The sequence below is a fragment of the Calliphora vicina genome, chromosome 1 (genome assembly GCF_958450345.1).
Source record: "Calliphora vicina chromosome 1, idCalVici1.1, whole genome shotgun sequence".
In the NCBI taxonomy this organism is placed as follows: domain Eukaryota; kingdom Metazoa; phylum Arthropoda; class Insecta; order Diptera; family Calliphoridae; genus Calliphora; species Calliphora vicina.
In genome coordinates this window covers 94870454-94889384 of record NC_088780.1, presented here as the reverse complement: position 1 = coordinate 94889384, position 18931 = coordinate 94870454, and the positions used below count along the sequence as shown (strand labels likewise).

General features: G+C 31.1%; 1 protein-coding gene across 1 annotated transcript in view; it reads left to right on the top strand.

Moving 5' to 3' along the window:
• Ppcs (phosphopantothenoylcysteine synthetase) overlaps positions 1-17796 on the top strand; it is a 39613-nt gene extending 21817 nt beyond the window's left edge. Inside the window, exons 3-5 of the mRNA XM_065501152.1 lie at positions 10801-10986; positions 17339-17476; positions 17602-17796. Of these exons, the coding sequence (XP_065357224.1) occupies positions 10801-10986; positions 17339-17476; positions 17602-17649 (372 nt within the window). The 3' untranslated portion in view covers positions 17650-17796. The remainder of the gene's footprint in view (positions 1-10800; positions 10987-17338; positions 17477-17601) is intronic.
• The last annotated feature ends 1135 nt before the right edge of the window (positions 17797-18931 follow it).

The window sequence follows — 18931 nt, the reverse complement described above, 5'->3', positions numbered from 1 at the left end:
TTATTTGCAAATGAATAAGAACAGGCAGGTGCAAATGCTACCGGGCGAAGCCGGGGCGGTCAACTAGTTTTGAATATATTTCCATCAAATTTGGTACATATTATTTTTTCGGCCCAAGGACCAAGCCTATTAAAACTGGCTGAAATCGGTCCATTATTTCACCTAGCCCCCATACAAATCTCCTTCCGAAATTGGACTTTATCGGTCATAAATGTTTAATTTATAAATGTATCTCCACAAATTCCGCTCCAAATAAGTTTTATATACACACAATTCATGTCACCAAATTTTGTTACGATCGGTCCATAATTAGTCATAGCTCCCATATAGACCCGCTTCCGAAAATCACTTTAACGTGCATAAATCGCTTAAAACTGTTGGTGTACTCACAAAATTCAACATAGTAAAATTTCATATAGACATAAATCACACGACCTATTTTCATGGTGATCGGTCCATAATTGGTCATAGCCCCCATATAAGGCCCATTTCCGAAAATCACTAAAAAATATAAATTATTGAAATTTTGAAAGAAAAATGTTTTTGCTCTTTTACTTAGTGTAGGGCTTGACCGACCATACTTTCTTACTTGTTTAAAGCGATTTTGTAAATTTAAAATTTTTTTTGGGTATTTCTCGCCCAATTTATTTCATTGTTTAGCTATTCGTGTTTGAATTTCTTTAACTATTTTCATGTGTCATTTGATTTCTTTTTTATTTCCACATGACTATTGTAAGTTTCTTGCTTTTTATTAGCCACTTTTTCCACATTGTTGATTTTTTGCTATATGTCACAGCCTCCAAAGAAAATCAAGTACAAGTAGAAGTAAAAAAAAAATAAAATGAAACTGTCGTTTAAGTAAATTCTTTGGTTAATCTTATTTTTCCTTGAATTTCTGTAAATTTGAAATTATTATTATTATTATTGTCGTCATCGTCGTACTTATGCTGAGCAAATCTTTAGGTGAAGGCGCCTTAAGCTAGAGGAGGCTGCTGTACAAACAAGTAGAGTTGTGACATAAACAACATTTTACGCCAGATGACATTGAATTTTATAAAAATAAACCAGAAATTAACTCGACTGAATGGTAAAGAAAAGGAGTAGAAGACTAACAAAATATATGTAGTATTATAAGCATGGTTTACGTACTGACGATTACAAGTACATAGTCTTTTTTATGGTAAAATACTTCCTTGAGTTTTAATTTTATCATCCGTTCGAATCCACCAACATTTTATATAACTTTCTATATTTTATTTTAAATATAAGAGAAAAAGCAATGAAAGGCAACCAGCAACATTATTACAGTAATAAAATAACAAGAAGAGAGGAGTATAAAACGAAAACAGACTTTGAAACTTGACATTGACATTAGTGGTGGCAGTGTCAGTCACTAAGATGCGACATGGTGAACAAATGAATGAATGACTGAATGATTCCAAGTGTAAGTAGTGTGTGCCAAGAACAGAAACACGAATTAAGGTTCTTCATCTTTAACTCAATCATCGTCCTCATCGTCACCATCATCATTCTCAACGTCATACTGCTATGGATAAGGTTGAGGCTGTTGGTTGTTCTTTGCTGTTGCTACAAGTCATGAGCAAATATACAAACTACAATCTACTGAGTTTTGTGTTGGAGGATACCCAAACCTCAGCAGCCTAACGAGCCGTGCTTGCATGATTGTGTGACTTTCAGTCTGTCTGTCCGTCTGTCTTTTACAAATTCATTTTACACGTAAATTGTAGTTGAATTGGTTGTGTTGTCATTGTCACTTCATGTTTTACAGAATCCTTAACGATGTCATCAAATAATTTGATTTGCATAATTTGTGACTATAACAGTTTTGTTTTCTTCTTTTTTTCTAGCTCGCTCACTCATTCATTCATTATTTTCCTTTTTGTATTTGTACATTTTCAATTTACTTTAAGTTTAGTTTTCTAATACTTATGTATGCAGGGCAGGAGGGAGTTTGCGAGGGGGAAAATATTACAAAAGATGCATTCATTCTCAATGCTTCTTTAATATTTATTTCCATTAACTTGTGTAATTCTTATGGGATTTAAGTGGTAAAGACAAAAGGTTATACCGACCTTTTTAGCTGTTCAAGAGTTGTAAGCTGTTGTAAATACATACATATTTATTTTTTTAAGAAATGTTTTATTAAATTTTAAAAAAATCTAAAGGATGTGTTTTTATAGCGGTGAAAAACTTTAAATTGAAATGAAATGGAGAAAAACGTTTTTAATATCAGTCCAATTGGCTTTATTATTTAGATAGTTTTATGGCATTCATGTTTAAATATAATTTAGGGTAAGTGGACGCCGCACAGTGGCTCATTTTCGTTTTTCATCGTCCAAAACTCTGTAACTTTTGAACTTCTTGAATTTTTCTCCAGTTTTAATTTTATTAAAATCGGTTCAGCAGTTGTTGAGCAATTTAACGTTAAAATTGAACTTTTGTAAGGAAGTATGGTCGAGCTTGGCCGAATTACCCAACACTATAATTTATTTCGGTGGATGTTTTTCGGAAGAGGGCATTATATGGGAGCTATGACTAATTATGGACCTATCGACATGAAATTAGGTCGTGTGATTTATGTATATATGGAAGTTATTTGTATTGAATTTTGTGTTTATAGCAACATTTTTAAGAGATTTATGCTCGTTAAAGTGATTTTCGGAAGCAGGTCTTATATGGGAGCTATGACTAATTATGGACCGATCACATGAAATTAGGTCGTGTGATTTATGTCTATATGGAAGTTATTTGTGTTGAATTTTATATTTATACCAACATTTTTAAGAGATTTATGTTCGTTATAACGATTTTCGGATGCGGGTCTTATATGGGAGCTATGACTAATTATGGACCGATCGCCATGAAATTAGGTCGTGTGATTTACGTATATATGGAAGTTATTTCTGTTGAATTTTGAGCTTATACCAACATTTTTAAGAGATTTAAACTCGTTAAAGTGATTTGTGGAAGTGGGCATTATATGGGAGCTATGACTAATTATGGACCGATCATCATAAAATTAGGTGACTTTGATTCAGTTTATATAAAACTTATTTAGAGCAAAATTTGTGTAGATACCTATATAAATTAACCATTTACAATCGATAAAGTTAATTTCGGGAGAAAATTTGTATGGGTGCTAGGTAAAATAATGGACCGATTTCAGTCACTTTCAATAGGCTTCGTCCTCGGGCCGAAAAAAATGTATGTACCAAATTGTATCGCAATATCTTCAAAATTGCAATTTGTACTTTGAACATGTAAAATAAAAATAGAAAAAAAAGTTGGGAGTAATTTCATTCAAATGAGAAAATTGTTCAAAAAACAGTTCAAAACAGGTCAACAAGTATATATGGGCTTAAAGAGGACACTTTGGCCTTTCTCCTGGTAGTAAAATTTGTTTAACCCCTTTTGACCCTAAGCACTTTTATTCCACTGAAATTCAAATTTGACTAAATTATAGTACCTGTGAAAATATTTAATAACACAGTAAGTGTAAACGGTATAGTGACAAAACATACCAGTTCTTAAAGACCATTATTCTACCAACATAACAATAAAAAATCATCCAATTATCAATAATAGTTTGCGAGTAATGATAATTTACTTCTGATCAAATTTACAAAAATCCCAAAAATGGGATTTTTTCGTTTTTTGGCTATAATATCCATAATAGGGGCGGGGTTATCGGAACCCTTTACAAGATAATTAAGAACTTATTGGGCCATCTAAAATAGGTTACTATATTTTGATATCGAGTATGCGATTTGAGAATTTTTGCCCTAAAGTTGAATTTTACATAAAAAATATGCATTTTTTAAATGGACCTGATTCCGTCGGTATCAAAAATTATAAATGTTTTTTTCATTTAAATTATTTTGCGTAAAGTTAGCTTTTCAAAAAGTACAAATTCATTATACATCCTCTTAGAAAATTTTTAGATAACTTAAAAAGAATAAAAGTACTTTTATCCCAAAAAAATTGCGAAAAATCGCCTTTTTTAATTTTTTTATATTCAAATGCATGTAGCTTTGGACTCAGTCATGATTTTTAAACACTTATTTCTTTATTTGATATATAGATCTATTGTTAATCCTATAAAAGAAAAATGGATAAAAAGAAAAATAAAAAATGTTGAAAATTAAATTTTCAAATTCGAATATCTCCTAAGCTATAAGAGATAATTGATAGCTACGACGAAGTTTTATGTAGTGCTCGACGAGGAGATTTTTTGTATGTGTAATTTTTTTTAAATCGGAACACAAACGACGAAATAGGATCATTTTAAAAATTTGACATACCCGAGGTGTCCTACTTTGGGAACCCCTGGTCCCGCTCCTGGTGGGGTCATGAGGTCCAAATTCTAAACTTAAACTCGACTACACTACCTCTTTGCGCATGTGAAATTTCATTCAAATCGGCGTAAGGGTTTAGAAGTTACAGATTTATTTCCCTCTTTTTTTATTCTCATACCACTGTGCGTTGGTGCATTGTCTTTTGAGAGCAACTTTAGTGACTTTAAGTCAAATAACGTAAAAATGTTATAAGAAAACAAGTAAGAAAATAGTCATTCTTTTAACAGTTTGCCTCATATAGGAGCTATGACCAATTATGGACCTATCGCCATGAAATTTGGTCTCGTGATTTCTTTCTATATTAGACTTATTTGTGTTGAATACCAACATTTTTAATAGTTTTAAACACGTTATGCTCGAATGTGGGCCTTACATGGGAGCTATGATCAATTATGAATCGATCCGCTCAAAATTATTTGTGGAAACTATTATGGCCGAAAAACTCCTATTTCGGGAGGACATTTGTATGGATGCTAGGTGAAATAATAGATAGATTTTTACAAGTTTCAATATAATTCGTCTTTGAGTCAAATTTGATTAAAATATTTTCGAAATTGCTACCATTACTTTGGGCAATACAGTTTTCAATACTTCTTACTTTTATACAGTGTTATCCCTAAAGTATAAAAGCCGTATTGTCGTAATCAGTGAAAAGTCTGGAATTAAAAACAAGAATGTATTTCTCTGAGTGTAATTACATTTTCAATTTCAAACCAATTTCTTTTCGTCATCTTTACAAAAAATAAGAAACGACAAGTAACTTAGTCAAGTGTCTTAGTTTTAGAAGAAGCACATGAAAAATTAATTTTCTATGTTGTAATTGAATTTTTTACGTTTCCTCACAGTCGTTCTCGCTCACACTACGCTTATGTCAACTGTATAAATAAAATGGGAGTACAGCAAATGTCAAATAATTAGAAATATTTCAATGTGGATGGGTTTTATAAGCAATATTTGTAATGCTTATATAAACTTTCATTTCTATTTAACTGACAGCTGCTGTAACTGCTTCTGTTTCCTTTTCATAATGGACACAATCAAATTACAAAATGGTTTTCAAACTCGTTCATACATAAGTCTTCGTCTTTTTTATTTATTAGAAATTTAATACTCTACACATGTTTTTAAGGATTCCCTCCTTGAACTCTCCCATGATTCTTGATTCAATATAAATTATTTTTGTGTTTTCCCCCAATCCCACTCCCTTCCCTCTTTCATATTTTATGAACTTTGCACGTAATTGCTATAAAGGATAAGGATTTTGTTTCTCCATTTGAGAGAGAGAGTATGAATAGGTATGTGTGTGTGCAATACTGTTTGTGAGGTGATGATGTGAGTGTTTGTGTGAAATATATTTTAAGGACTTTAATTTGAAAAGGTGAATTTTGAAATTTGAATATTTTATTTGTTTTGGTAATAAATTTATTTTATTTTTTGGGGGCTTTCTTTCTTATTTATTTGAGTTGGTATGTGTCGGTATTTGTTGTTGAAAGGTGGCATAACGATGTTTGTGTATTAATATTATAAATATTTGCTGGTTTTGCACATACAAATACACTCGTATATGTATACATACCCGGCTGTTCTGGGTGACTGTTCCGAACTAGTGATTTTACCCATCATTTAAGGTAACCACATAGTGACATAAATAGCTACGTGACTAGTTATTTTAAAATGTTACTGTCTTTATTTCCACATAGATTACAAAGAGACTATCCCCTAGCTGGTCCAAAGCAGCTGCTTTTTGGATTCACATACCAGACTGTAGTGCAAAATTTCTCTATATCAGGGATATATTTACTACTTGCTTAACTGCTGGGTACTTAATGTCATATGTATGTGTGTTGCTTTATTCATTGTATGGGTTTTTATTCCAATTTTGTATTGTTGGTGCTATAAAGAGGTGTGTCATTTGTAATGTCATAAAATTTATTATTTAATAACTTTAATCGTTCTGGGATTACAATGAGTTTTTACCTTGCGTATGTTTGTAAATTTTTATGTGAAAATATAAATCATTTCAGAATTTTTTTTTTTAAAGAGGAATAAACAACATTAGGATTAATTTAAATGGAGTTATTTTTTGTTCTATGGTTATTAAATCATTATTAAGGGTTGCATAATCATAAATTTAAAATTTAGTAATCTAATACAGTTCTAGTTCAGTTCTAGTTCAGTTCTAGTTCAGTTCTAGTTCAGTTCTACTTCAGTTCTACTTCAGTTCTAGTTCAGTTCTAGTTCAGTTCTAGTTCAGTTCTAGTTCAGTTCTACTTCAGTTCTACTTCAGTTCTAGTTCAGTTCTAGTTCAGTTCTAGTTCAGTTCTAGTTCAGTTCTAGTTCAGTTCTAGTTCAGTTCTAGTTCAGTTCTAGTTCAGTTCTAGTTCAGTTCTAGTTCAGTTCTAGTTCAGTTCTAGTTCAGTTCTAGTTCAGTTCTACTTCAGTTCTACTTCAGTTCTAGTTCAGTTCTAGTTCAGTTCTAGTTCAGTTCTAGTTCAGTTCTAGTTCAGTTCTAGTTCAGTTCTAGTTCAGTTCTAGTTCAGTTCTAGTTCAGTTCTAGTTCAGTTCTAGTTCAGTTCTAGTTCAGTTCTAGTTCAGTTCTAGTTCAGTTCTAGTTCAGTTCTAGTTCAGTTCTAGTTCAGTTCTAGTTCAGTTCTAGTTCAGTTCTAGTTCAGTTCTAGTTCAGTTCTAGTTCAGTTCTAGTTCAGTTCTAGTTCAGTTCTAGTTCAGTTCTAGTTCAGTTCTAGTTCAGTTCTAGTTCAGTTCTAGTTCAGTTCTAGTTCAGTTCTAGTTCAGTTCTAGTTCAGTTCTAGTTCTAGTTCTAGTTCTAGTTCAGTTCTAGTTCAGTTCTAGTTCAGTTCTAGTTCAGTTCTAGTTCAGTTCTAGTTCAGTTCTAGTTCAGTTCTAGTTCAGTTCTAGTTCAGTTCTAGTTCAGTTCTAGTTCAGTTCTAGTTCAGTTCTAGTTCAGTTCTAGTTCAGTTCTAGTTCAGTTCTAGTTCAGTTCTAGTTCAGTTCTAGTTCAGTTCTAGTTCAGTTCTAGTTCAGTTCTAGTTCAGTTCTAGTTCAGTTCTAGTTCAGTTCTAGTTCAGTTCTAGTTCAGTTCTAGTTCAGTTCTAGTTCAGTTCTAGTTCAGTTCTAGTTCAGTTCTAGTTCAGTTCTAGTTCAGTTCTAGTTCAGTTCTAGTTCAGTTCTAGTTCAGTTCTAGTTCAGTTCTAGTTCAGTTCTAGTTCAGTTCTAGTTCAGTTCTAGTTCAGTTCTAGTTCAGTTCTAGTTCAGTTCTAGTTCAGTTCTAGTTCAGTTCTAGTTCAGTTCTAGTTCAGTTCTAGTTCAGTTCTAGTTCAGTTCTAGTTCAGTTCTAGTTCAGTTCTAGTTCAGTTCTAGTTCAGTTCTAGTTCAGTTCTAGTTCAGTTCAGTTCTAGTTCAGTTCGAATTCGGTTGTAGTGTTCGCTATGGTATGAAATATCAACTTAAGCACATCTTTTGAATTCTTAATTGTAATTTTTCTCAATAAAATTTCTTAACAAGTCATTATTTTTTTCTCGGAATTTCAAACTGAGGATAAAAAAGCACAATTATTCGTAATCCTCCAACTGCTTTTAATGAAATTCTACATACTTTTGCGATGCGCAATTATTTTTTTATTGTAATTTGTCTCTAGAGATTCAGTACTAAATAATAACAGCTGTAACAAACTTCTGTCTATATTTAGTTCATTTTTTTGTTCGTTACAGTTGTTTGACATCCCTTTTCTATCAAGAGTTCAAATAACTTTAAATCTATTCAATTATTTAAATATTCTGACGTGAAAGATAAACGTCAATAAAGTTTATTTTTTGCTCTAAGCTAAAATTTAATACAAACATTGAAATAAAAAAAAAATAAGAAAAAATTAAGCAACAGCAACATTGTTAGTAAATCTTTTTATAATTTAACAAAGAGTATGTATTTTAGTTAAAAGTTCATATTATTTTAAAATAATTTTTTTTGGCAAACTTGAAAATTCTTTTATTTTGTCATCCTTATAAGCTTGAATGATAATAATGTACTTCAACAGCAAGGGTAATAATCAGTCTGTCAGTTATTTGGTTTCTCTTCTGTTGTCCTGTCCTGTCTGCTTCATTGCAATAATCATTTCTAATAAAGTCCATTTTATTAACATTTTTCAAATAGATTTTCTTGTCACTTCTCATCATCATCATCTAGGACATTTCAACGAAAGTAATAATTTTCGAAATATAAAATGATAGCGAAGTCAAGACAGTAGAGCACACAAACATGACGGACTGTTGTCAATATTCTTTTAATAAATTGTCCATAAACATTGAAAATAAGTTTCAGTTAAGAGTTGATGGAATTTTATTTTTAAATTAAAAGCAACACAGAAAAAAGTAGACAAAATAAAAGATTATAATCATGATTTATCATAATAATAATTACAAGTATGACAATGATGGCATTGAATATGTTTTTAGATTATTATTCAAATCTTTAAAATACAATGCAGAAATTAAATTATCATATTATTTGTTGTTATGTCTTCAATTTCATAATTTTGGAAAATATGAATGAGTTTTGTATTAAAAAACACAATAAAATGCAAATGAAGCAATTTGTTTGGGGACGAACATTTTTACTGGGTACCATTTATATTGTACTAACAATAAGGATACTTCAATTATGATAATGAATTATATTTATATTTACATAAGGAAAAAGAAATGTGTAAAAGCTAGTCTTATTCAAAATAAGACATTATATGGAAAAATATTTTTATCTCTTACATTTATTTAATCAGATTAGATTAAATTTTAATTCTTTTTTAGAACTTTCCTTTGATTTCTGTTAATTTTAGTTAAAAACAGTGTATCTGTATTCACCAGAAACCATTTTTAATACAAATTGCCTGCTTTAACAACATCATTTTGACATTTAAAAGTCTATAATTGTACATGGAATCGTTCAAGCATCAAACGTATACTTAATATAGAAAATAAAACTAAAATATTATGTATACGCACAACATTTAAAAAAATATAAAATATCTTTAAATGCCAATTAAAACATCTTGTTTATTTTAATACTAAATGCTTTAATAATAACAAACAATGAAAACAACTTTCAACAAATAAAACTAAAATACCAACTAGTATAAGGATTCGTCCTCATCATCATAATAAAGCCAATACTAGAATAAAACAGTTTAAACCAGCCAAACAACAATAAAAAGTGTTTCTCTTCTTTCTCTTCTCTAAACACACACTGTAAATCACATGCATACTTACGAACAATAAATGTTATCCTTATTGTGTTTAGTTTAAAAAAAACTTTAAAAAATTTCTTTTAGATAGATTGAGAATAAATAGAAATATTAAGAAACATATGTACATTCATTTAGTAGAAGTGTAAAACTGTATTTAAATCACTAGAACTGTATTTAAATCAGTGAACTAGAACTGAACTAGAACTGAACTAGAACAGAACTAGAACTGAACTAGAACTGAACTAGAACTGAACTAGAACTGAACTAGAACTGAACTAGAACTGAACTAGAACTGAACTAGAACTGAACTAGAACTGAACTAGAACTGAACTAGAACTGAACTAGAACTGAACTAGAACTGAACTAGAACTGAACTAGAACTGAACTAGAACTGAACTAGAACTGAACTAGAACTGAACTAGAACTGAACTAGAACTGAACTAGAACTGAACTTGAACTGAACTAGAACTGAACTAGAACTGAACTAGAACTGAACTAGAACTGAACTAGAACTGAACTAGAACTGAACTAGAACTGAACTAGAACTGAACTAGAACTGAACTAGAACTGAACTAGAACTGAACTAGAACTGAACTAGAACTGAACTAGAACTGAACTAGAACTGAACTAGAACTGAACTAGAACTGAACTAGAACTGAACTAGAACTAGAACTGAACTAGAACTGAACTAGAACTGAACTAGAACTGAACTAGAACTGAACTAGAACTGAACTAGAACTGAACTGAACTAGAACTGAACTAGAACTGAACTGAACTAGAACTGAACTGAACTAGAACTGAACTAGAACTGAACTGGAACTGAACTGAACTAGAACTGAACTAGAACTGAACTAGAACTGAACTAAAATTTAAAATTTGTAATTTACATTACAGATTAATTTTCAAGTTCATTTTGTAGATTTTGCTTTAAATTTCATCTTAAAAGATGTAAATATTTAAGTGGCATTAAATATTACCTGCATTTTTCCTGTTTATATGCAATGGAATTCTTTATTTGTTTACTTGTGTGAATGTATTATATTAAATTTATTTTATATTTAATACATTATTCAGTATATTTATTTAGTTCATATTAAATTTCTGTTGTACTTTAGTACTGTGTCATAAATATTTATTTTTATTTGTTTGTTTTACTTTTCATTCCAGCCCACCCATAAAATGCAGTCGGGTGAAGGTGCTCCTACAATTTCGTTACAATTAGTGCCAAAAATGTTGGCACCTTTGGTCAGTCTCTGGGTGCCACATGCATTTGTTGTTTCATTTAAATTGGAAACAGATGAAAATTTATTGATTACAAAAGCTCGTGATAGTTTGAGTAAATATAAGCATAAGGTAAGTGGGAAATAGTGTGAAAACAAAATGGAAACAAAGTATGTTTGATATGATGTTTTTTGTAACATGGAGATACTGGTACTTAAGCATTATTTTTGTTTGATTTTATCTAAATGTTTGTTTTGTTTATTGTTTGAAATGTAACACGTTTAATTTAAAATTCCAAAGCGGATGTGGAAATTGTAGCAATATGAAATGGACTATTATTACGTTTTATGTAATGTACGGAAATGTGTGGGTAAATGCCGTATTGTAAAGGTGGTACAATATATGATTCAACATCGTCCAGCCCATACGCCAAAAAGTAGAGACATAAAATTAGGTTTATAGGTTTCCCTTTCACTATGTAGATTCATTAAGAAGGGATTTTCGAAAAATGCTGGTAAATTCGGTAGCCTTATATTTAAATTTAAAATCTACTTAAAAAGTTAGCAGACAGATGTTTGGTATTTTTTGAAATTCAAGCCAAGCCTTTTAGGGTAAAAACTGTATTTTGGTACTTTTTGCTACCCTGTGTATCTTTTAAACCAATAAAAATGGAAAAAAAAATTCAAATCGTATTCATTACTTATTAAAAAATAACAAATAGATATTTGGTACTTTATATAAATTCGAAGGGTTAAGGGGTAAACATTTTATTTATGTTTGGTACTTTTATCGTAAAACTAGCTGACCGATATTGGCTTGATTCATTCTTGACCTCAAAAGATGAATAGTTCTTTAGGCTCGAAATCCATATGTTGCCAGAAAGATGGGAAAAGCTTATAGCTAAAAGGTCATACACCCAATTCAAAACATCAACAACTTTTAAATTGTATCAACAAATCATTAAATATTTAACAAAATCCCGTAAAATACTTTAACTATTTCTATAAAACTAAGTTTAAATTTTAAAAATTTTCCACATTTTTGTATACAAATATTTGAATATACATGTGGTAGTTTCGTGTATATGGCTGATTATGTGCATATGGATGTGTAACGTGTATCGAATTCCAGCAGTTCTTGTAACTGTCCCTTAATAGTGATTTTACCTACAAAGAGAAACTAGATTCGTAGAAGCAACTGAAATGGTTGCCAATCGAATGATTCGTTTGCACACATAGAATTTTTCGGTACTCTCAACATAAAGTCGGTTGATAAAGAAGAATTTCGTTTGAAGCAACCAAACTTTGTACCCACAATTGTAAAATTCGTTCACTAAGACGGAATCATTCGGTGGTTCGATTCTAAACCACAGTTATCACTATAAACTAGGATAGCTAATCTGTGATAAGATCAGATATGATAGGTCTCTGATCAGATCCCGAGGGTCCCTTTCTTCCAATTAGTCCCGCAGACAAGTCCGGGTACGGTTAATCCCATTGCAACTACAAATCCAAGCAAAAGTTCTGTCAGAAAGCCAGGTCAGTCTGAATTGGAGTCAGCTACATATTAGTGAAAATTACCATTTAAAAGAGTCTTATTGTAACTTATCAAAACTGAAGGGATGTAATAAGCGAATGTACAGACATATGTGTTAAACATTTGTTTCTCCGTTTCATTGCATTGCCTGCAAATGACAAGTGTTTAAAATGAAATTGTTAAACAAATACAATGGAATAGAATTGTTTGCATTTATATTCTCATGTTGATATAAATAATAATAAAATAAAAAATGGGGATAAAAATACAAACAAAATCAACAAACAACAAAAATTGTTACAACACCCAGCAGGACGTCAAGTGTTTTTTTTTTGTTTTATATTTATCCGTTTTTATATTTATCATTTTTCTATTCTCTCAACATGTGTATTAAACTATATACATAGATTTATTAATGAAATCATTAAACTGTATACATTTGTAGTAGGGTCCTAATATTCCGGACTTTTTCATTCCCGGGAAATAAATAAAAAAAAATCTGTTCTACCCCGTCAATTGTTACACCCTCCACCTCCATAGTGGAGTGTCCAAACCGATCGACTCAGAATTATTTTCGAACTCCCTGCGTCCGTCTAGCTGTGCATGTAAATCTTGTGCGCAATTGAAGATATTTCGATCAAATTTGGCATATTCATTTTTTCGGCCCAATGACTGGAATGAAACTGGATGAAATCGGTCCATTATTTTTTTTTATATACGGAAGTTATGTCACCTAATTTTATGATGATCGGTCCATAACACTGTGTGTATTTTTTTAAGTCATGGAAATATAACCATATACGGACACCACTACGTGATAAAATACCCAAAAAAAAGACCCGTGTCTCCCAGTTTTGCCTAAAGTCATGCACTTTTTTTATGGGGCCCCCAAAGATTTGGGGCCTCTTTGTCATTTTTGCAAAAAACTGATCATTTTCTCAGGCTCATATCTTGCAAACAGTTCGAAATTTTAATTTACTCTCTGAGGCAAAGTTGTAGCCCTTGTCATAAAGAACAAAAATTGTGAACATATAAAATCAAAATAACTTCATCTTCAAGATCAAAATCTTAAAAAAACTTTAAAAAATTCGATTTTTTTTACCTTTTTTTGCCCTGTTCAGGTCCATAGGCAGAATTTAAAAATAATTAGTCATTAACCGACTGAGAGCCGAAGCATTTATCTCGTCGGATTGTACTCATTAGCTGGTTCTAACTTATAGAGCCAATTAATTCATATCATTGGATTGCGTCCGTTGCATTTACTTTATAATAATTATTTAGTCGACCGAAAGCCGAAGCGTTTATCTCGTATAATCTTATATTAGAAGCTTCGCCCATTAACAAACATATTCCAAAGATCCAAGACAGCTCTGTGGTAAAGATTTCAAAGGAAGCAGACCTTTGAAGAACCTGGACAGACTAAGTATATCCCGGATGGAAACAAAAACTGCATCACAATATTGTTACGTTTTAACCTTTTCAAAACGTTGGTTTATTTCCTTTAAATAAACCGGATACTTTTGATTGCAAATAAAAGCCGTTTAGTAGTTTAAAAATTTTATTTATTTAAAAATGTACAAAAACCACAGAATTAAATAGTCACTCAATGTTTTTATACACGTTTATAAATTCGCAGAAATACAGACACATTTTATAATGTACACGAATTCACTTGAAAAACAGCACACTTTAAGGCGTCTCTGATAAACTCACTAACGACTGCAACCTCTGCCACTATTTATAACACTGCCATCTGCACTCTAGATTGCTCTTTAACTGTCTAGAGCTTTCTAATACATACGCCATCTGTGGTGTACTTTCCACAATGTTCATTAACTGAATATTCGAATTCGAATATACGGTCGCAGCAAACAGCGTAGCCATACTTACGATCAATGGTCAACTGAAAGCTTTTATTCAATGTTAATAATGCCCACAGATATGTTACAGTTTGCTATTACAGCACTGCTATTTGAAAGCATTATGCTACTTTTAAATCAGCCGTTAAAATCGTTATATTTGAATTCAAGTACAATTTCGTAACAATACGATATAATAATCGCCTCCATCGTTTTCGCTATCATATCGTTCTCTGGTTTATTGGGTTAGGAAAATTAACTGAATATGGGCATTTCCGTTATGGCGTGACGTGACATTTGTCAAATTTGTAAAAAAAAATTGCGAAGTAATTAAGCAGCACTTTATGCAGAACAATTGACCCTAAGTAGTTGAAAATATTAGCAAAACTATGGTATTTCGTGACGTTACCAAAAACAGAAGAGCGTTATGACATTATGACAGTTTTTGATTTTTATTTTTTTTGTCAAGAATATTTGTCAGACTTTGATTTTAATTTTTTTTCAAGAAATAATTGTTATTTTTTTGTCAGACATATTTGTCAGACTATGATTTTTATTTTTTTGGCGGATATATAAAAATAAATGTTTGAGTTTTATTTACATATTTACATATATGTAAATAAAACTAAAAAAATAATTTTTGTATCTGCCAAAAAATAAAAATCATAGTCTGACAAATATTCTTGACAAAAAAATCAAAAACTGACAAATATTTCTGACAAAAAAATAAAAATCAAAAAATAACAATTATTTTTGAAAAAAATAAAAATCAGAAAATTAATAATGTTGTGATTTTTATTATAAACTAGTTGACCGCCCCGCCCCGGCTTCGCCCGTTAGCATTTAATAATGTTAGTTCTTCAAGTTTCTCCAACCAACATAACCTGCCTGTTCTTATTTATTTGCAAATAAAATATCTAAATTTGTACTGCATACTTTAGGGAGATTTTTTATTACAGTTGTCTGGACTCAAAAAAAATTTCAGTGTTTTACCCGGAATTTTTGATTTTTTTTTTCTTTACAAACATTCTCCTGAAAATTTCGAATCGAATAAAAATCAGCCAAATCGTTCCTGCCGTTCTCACGTGATGCCATTACATACATGGACCATTTCATTATACCCTACACCACCATAGTGGGGAGGGTATTATGCGTTTGTGCAGATGTTTGTAACGCCCAAAAATATTAGTCTAACACCCACCTTAAAATATACCGATCGACTTAGAATCACTTTCTGAGTCGATTAAGCGATGTCCGTCCGTCTGGCCGGCTGGCTGGCTGGCTGTCCATGTAAACCTTGTGCGCAGAGTACAGGTCGCAATTTTGAAGATATTTCGATCAAATTTGGTACATATTATTTTTTCGGCCCAAGGACCAAGCCTATTAAAACTGGCTGAAATCGGTCCACTATTTCACCTAGCCCCCATACAAATGTCCTCCCGCAATTGGACTTTATCGGTCATAAATGCTTAATTTATATATGTATCTCCACAAATTCCGCTCCAAATAAGTTTTATATACACAAAATTCATGTCACCAAATTTTGTTATGATCGGTCCATAATTAGTCATAGCTCCCATATAGACCCGCTTCCGAAAATCACTTTAACGTGCATAAATCGCTTAAAAATGTTGGTAAACACACAAAATTCAACATAGTTAACTTTAATATAGACATAAATCACACGACCTAATTTCATGGCGATCGGTCCATAATTAGTCATAGCTCCCATATAACCCCACTTCCGAAAATCACTCAAAAATATAAATTATTGAAATTTTAAAAGAAACATTTTTTTGCTCTTTTACTTAGTGTAGGGTATTATATGGTCGGTCTTGACCGACCATACTTTCTTACTTGTTTTTATATAGATAGATGTCATTACGGTCCTTGTCCAAAACACATAATTCCTTTGTTTTTTCTTACTAACTAACCTAAACGGTGCACCGTTTTATGAAATAACATAAAATACAACACCACATTTATATACAGTAAACTCTCGAAAACGTGAACTAAGGTAGAGCTACACAAATACGTATGCATTTTAGTATGTAAAATCGCCATATTGCATTTCACCATTGTAAGTTTGTAAATTTTCAATTATATACCCTAATAATATCAAAACAAAAACTTTTTAATCAATTAGCAAATTCATATAATTTTTTACAAGTTTTTTCGTATGAAATGACGCCATATTAGGTCGGCCATTTTGAATTTTCTAATTCTGATAACGGATTCGTAATCAGCGACCCCAAAAACCCCCATATACGAATTTTTGTATCATTCTGTACATTTTTCGACTTTTTGCCGGACAAAGGTGCCTTTGGCCGCACTGTGCGGTGTTAAGAATCATTACCAGGAAGTTTATATGTTCTAGAAAGTTGTTTATTTAGATCTTAGGTACATTTTTGTAGTTGATTGTTTCCTTGAATTTTGAACGGTTTGCTACCAATGGACCTGAAAGGTAACAAAAAATAGATTGCGATTTTGATTTTAAAGTTTTTTTGATTTTATATGTTCACAATTTTTGTTCTTTATAACAAGGGCTACAACTTCGTGTTGCACTGTGTAATACTTCCTGTTGCACTGTGTAATACAATAAAGAAAATACTGTTGATTGACTTTTTTCGGTCTGGGGGGACTTTTCACTGGAAATGCCCATATATTGTTGTTTGAAAATAAAACTTATTCAATAGAATTTATGCAATAACTTGAAAAGCCACTGAAACGTGTGGGCTTGTGATAGTAATGTTTCTTATATGATTATTACATGTATTCCCAGTAAAAATTGTCAATAATTCTATTTTTAAATTGTTTTTTAAACTTTAAATTAGATTTTTTCAGTATTTTAATTTTGTGGCTTATCATGTTACTTCACTAAGCCTTTAAATTAATAACAATTCTTAGAATATAAATGTAGCTGTATATTTTGAGTTTTAGGATTAAATTTAATTATAATGTTTTTTACTTTAACTTAACTTTTTTTAAGGTATTTAGGTGTTAGGTTAGTTTAAATTTATCGATTTACTAGACATAGTAAATATGTAAATTAATTTATCTGTTTGTTTGTTTATTCCGGTTCGTTTCAGTTGGTAATTGCAAATATTTTGCAAACACGTAAACATCGTGTCGTTTTTGTGACGCCAACATCATCCTATGAAGTTCATTTAAGTAGAGAACAAGCTCTGCAAGGCCTTGAAATTGAGGAACCAATTGTTGCTGATGTGGTAAGTTAAATACAAAATTATCTATAAAAAAAAATGAAAACTTAATAACTATTTAAATTAGATTTAAACACCAACAGCAAAAGATAATTGACATTCATTTATTTTTGTTTGTTTTTTTTTTGCAGGTACAAAAACACGGCGAATTTATTAATTCATGCATGTCTCGCCAATGACCAATGTCAATGCGACAACAGCGACAGCAGCAACGTCATCACATACAAGTGGATTGTCGCGTGACAACGCCACATTTCTGTCGTTTATTAAATCCAGGACCGGGTATTGGGCGAAGATATTAACTAAATAAAAAAAGAAAATAAAACAAATTACAACAAAAGCATACTATTATTTACTATCATAACAACAATAAAATATTTATCATCATTACTCACAATCACAACTACATACATACAACAACATACCCCAGCAGTTCTAGGATACTATCCCGAACTAGTGATTTAACCCATCATTTAGGGTGACAACTAGCTACGTCACTAGTTATTTTAACACGTCCATGTCATAAGCCCTTTTGGATTACAATGCAACTGTCTGATAACAGGCCCAAAGTAGTCAACTCATTGGATTCACATACCGATTACATAGCTACCTAACTGGTTACTTGGATCAGCTAACCAGTTATTTTAACATGTACGAGTGCTTCAAATAATCATTTCAAAAGACATCCATAGACAGTCCAATAACAGATTACTTGTAAATAATCCTTACTCCGATAACTGTCCAATATATTTATTACTTATAAAAGTGTAGGTTACATGGGATGTCAGCAAACTTAAGCAAACACAAATTAAACTGTATGAGAATTATATCAACACAATTTGTACAAAACCAGTTTCTACGTATTACTCACAAAAAAGTACAGTATAAAATAACCGTTTAAAATGATTACACTCTAGATTACTTGGAGACACTTAAGTGACAATTGTATTCACGCTAGATTACATGGAATGTATAAAGTAACCAATTGACTTCTCTGCTACAAAGAGCACATATATGTCGAATGATCCAAAATATAAAAATTGGAATCAGCCAAGTAATCAGACATTAGTGACTGTCCATAAGGGATACATTTACTACTTGCTGCTGGGATGTTGCCGTTAAATTACAATCCAGGTAAATTTTGTTTTTACTTTATTATTTCTTAATTTTCTTAACTGTCAATGGCTTTATTTTCTATTTGAAACATAAAAAGTATCAATTGTTAAATTACAAAGAAAATAGCTAAAAGAGGGTCGTCTATTATACAAAAATTCTATACTCTGTAATGTTTTTATTATTATTATTAACAATATTATTATTTTATATGCTTTTACGTTTTTGTTATTTGAATATATTTATTACAATTTTACGTGTTAAGGGGTAAAAGAAATTGTGAATTAAATGCAAAGGGAAGGTAGTAAGAGTTTATTTAAATAAGCATTTAGTTTAGTCTACATTTAT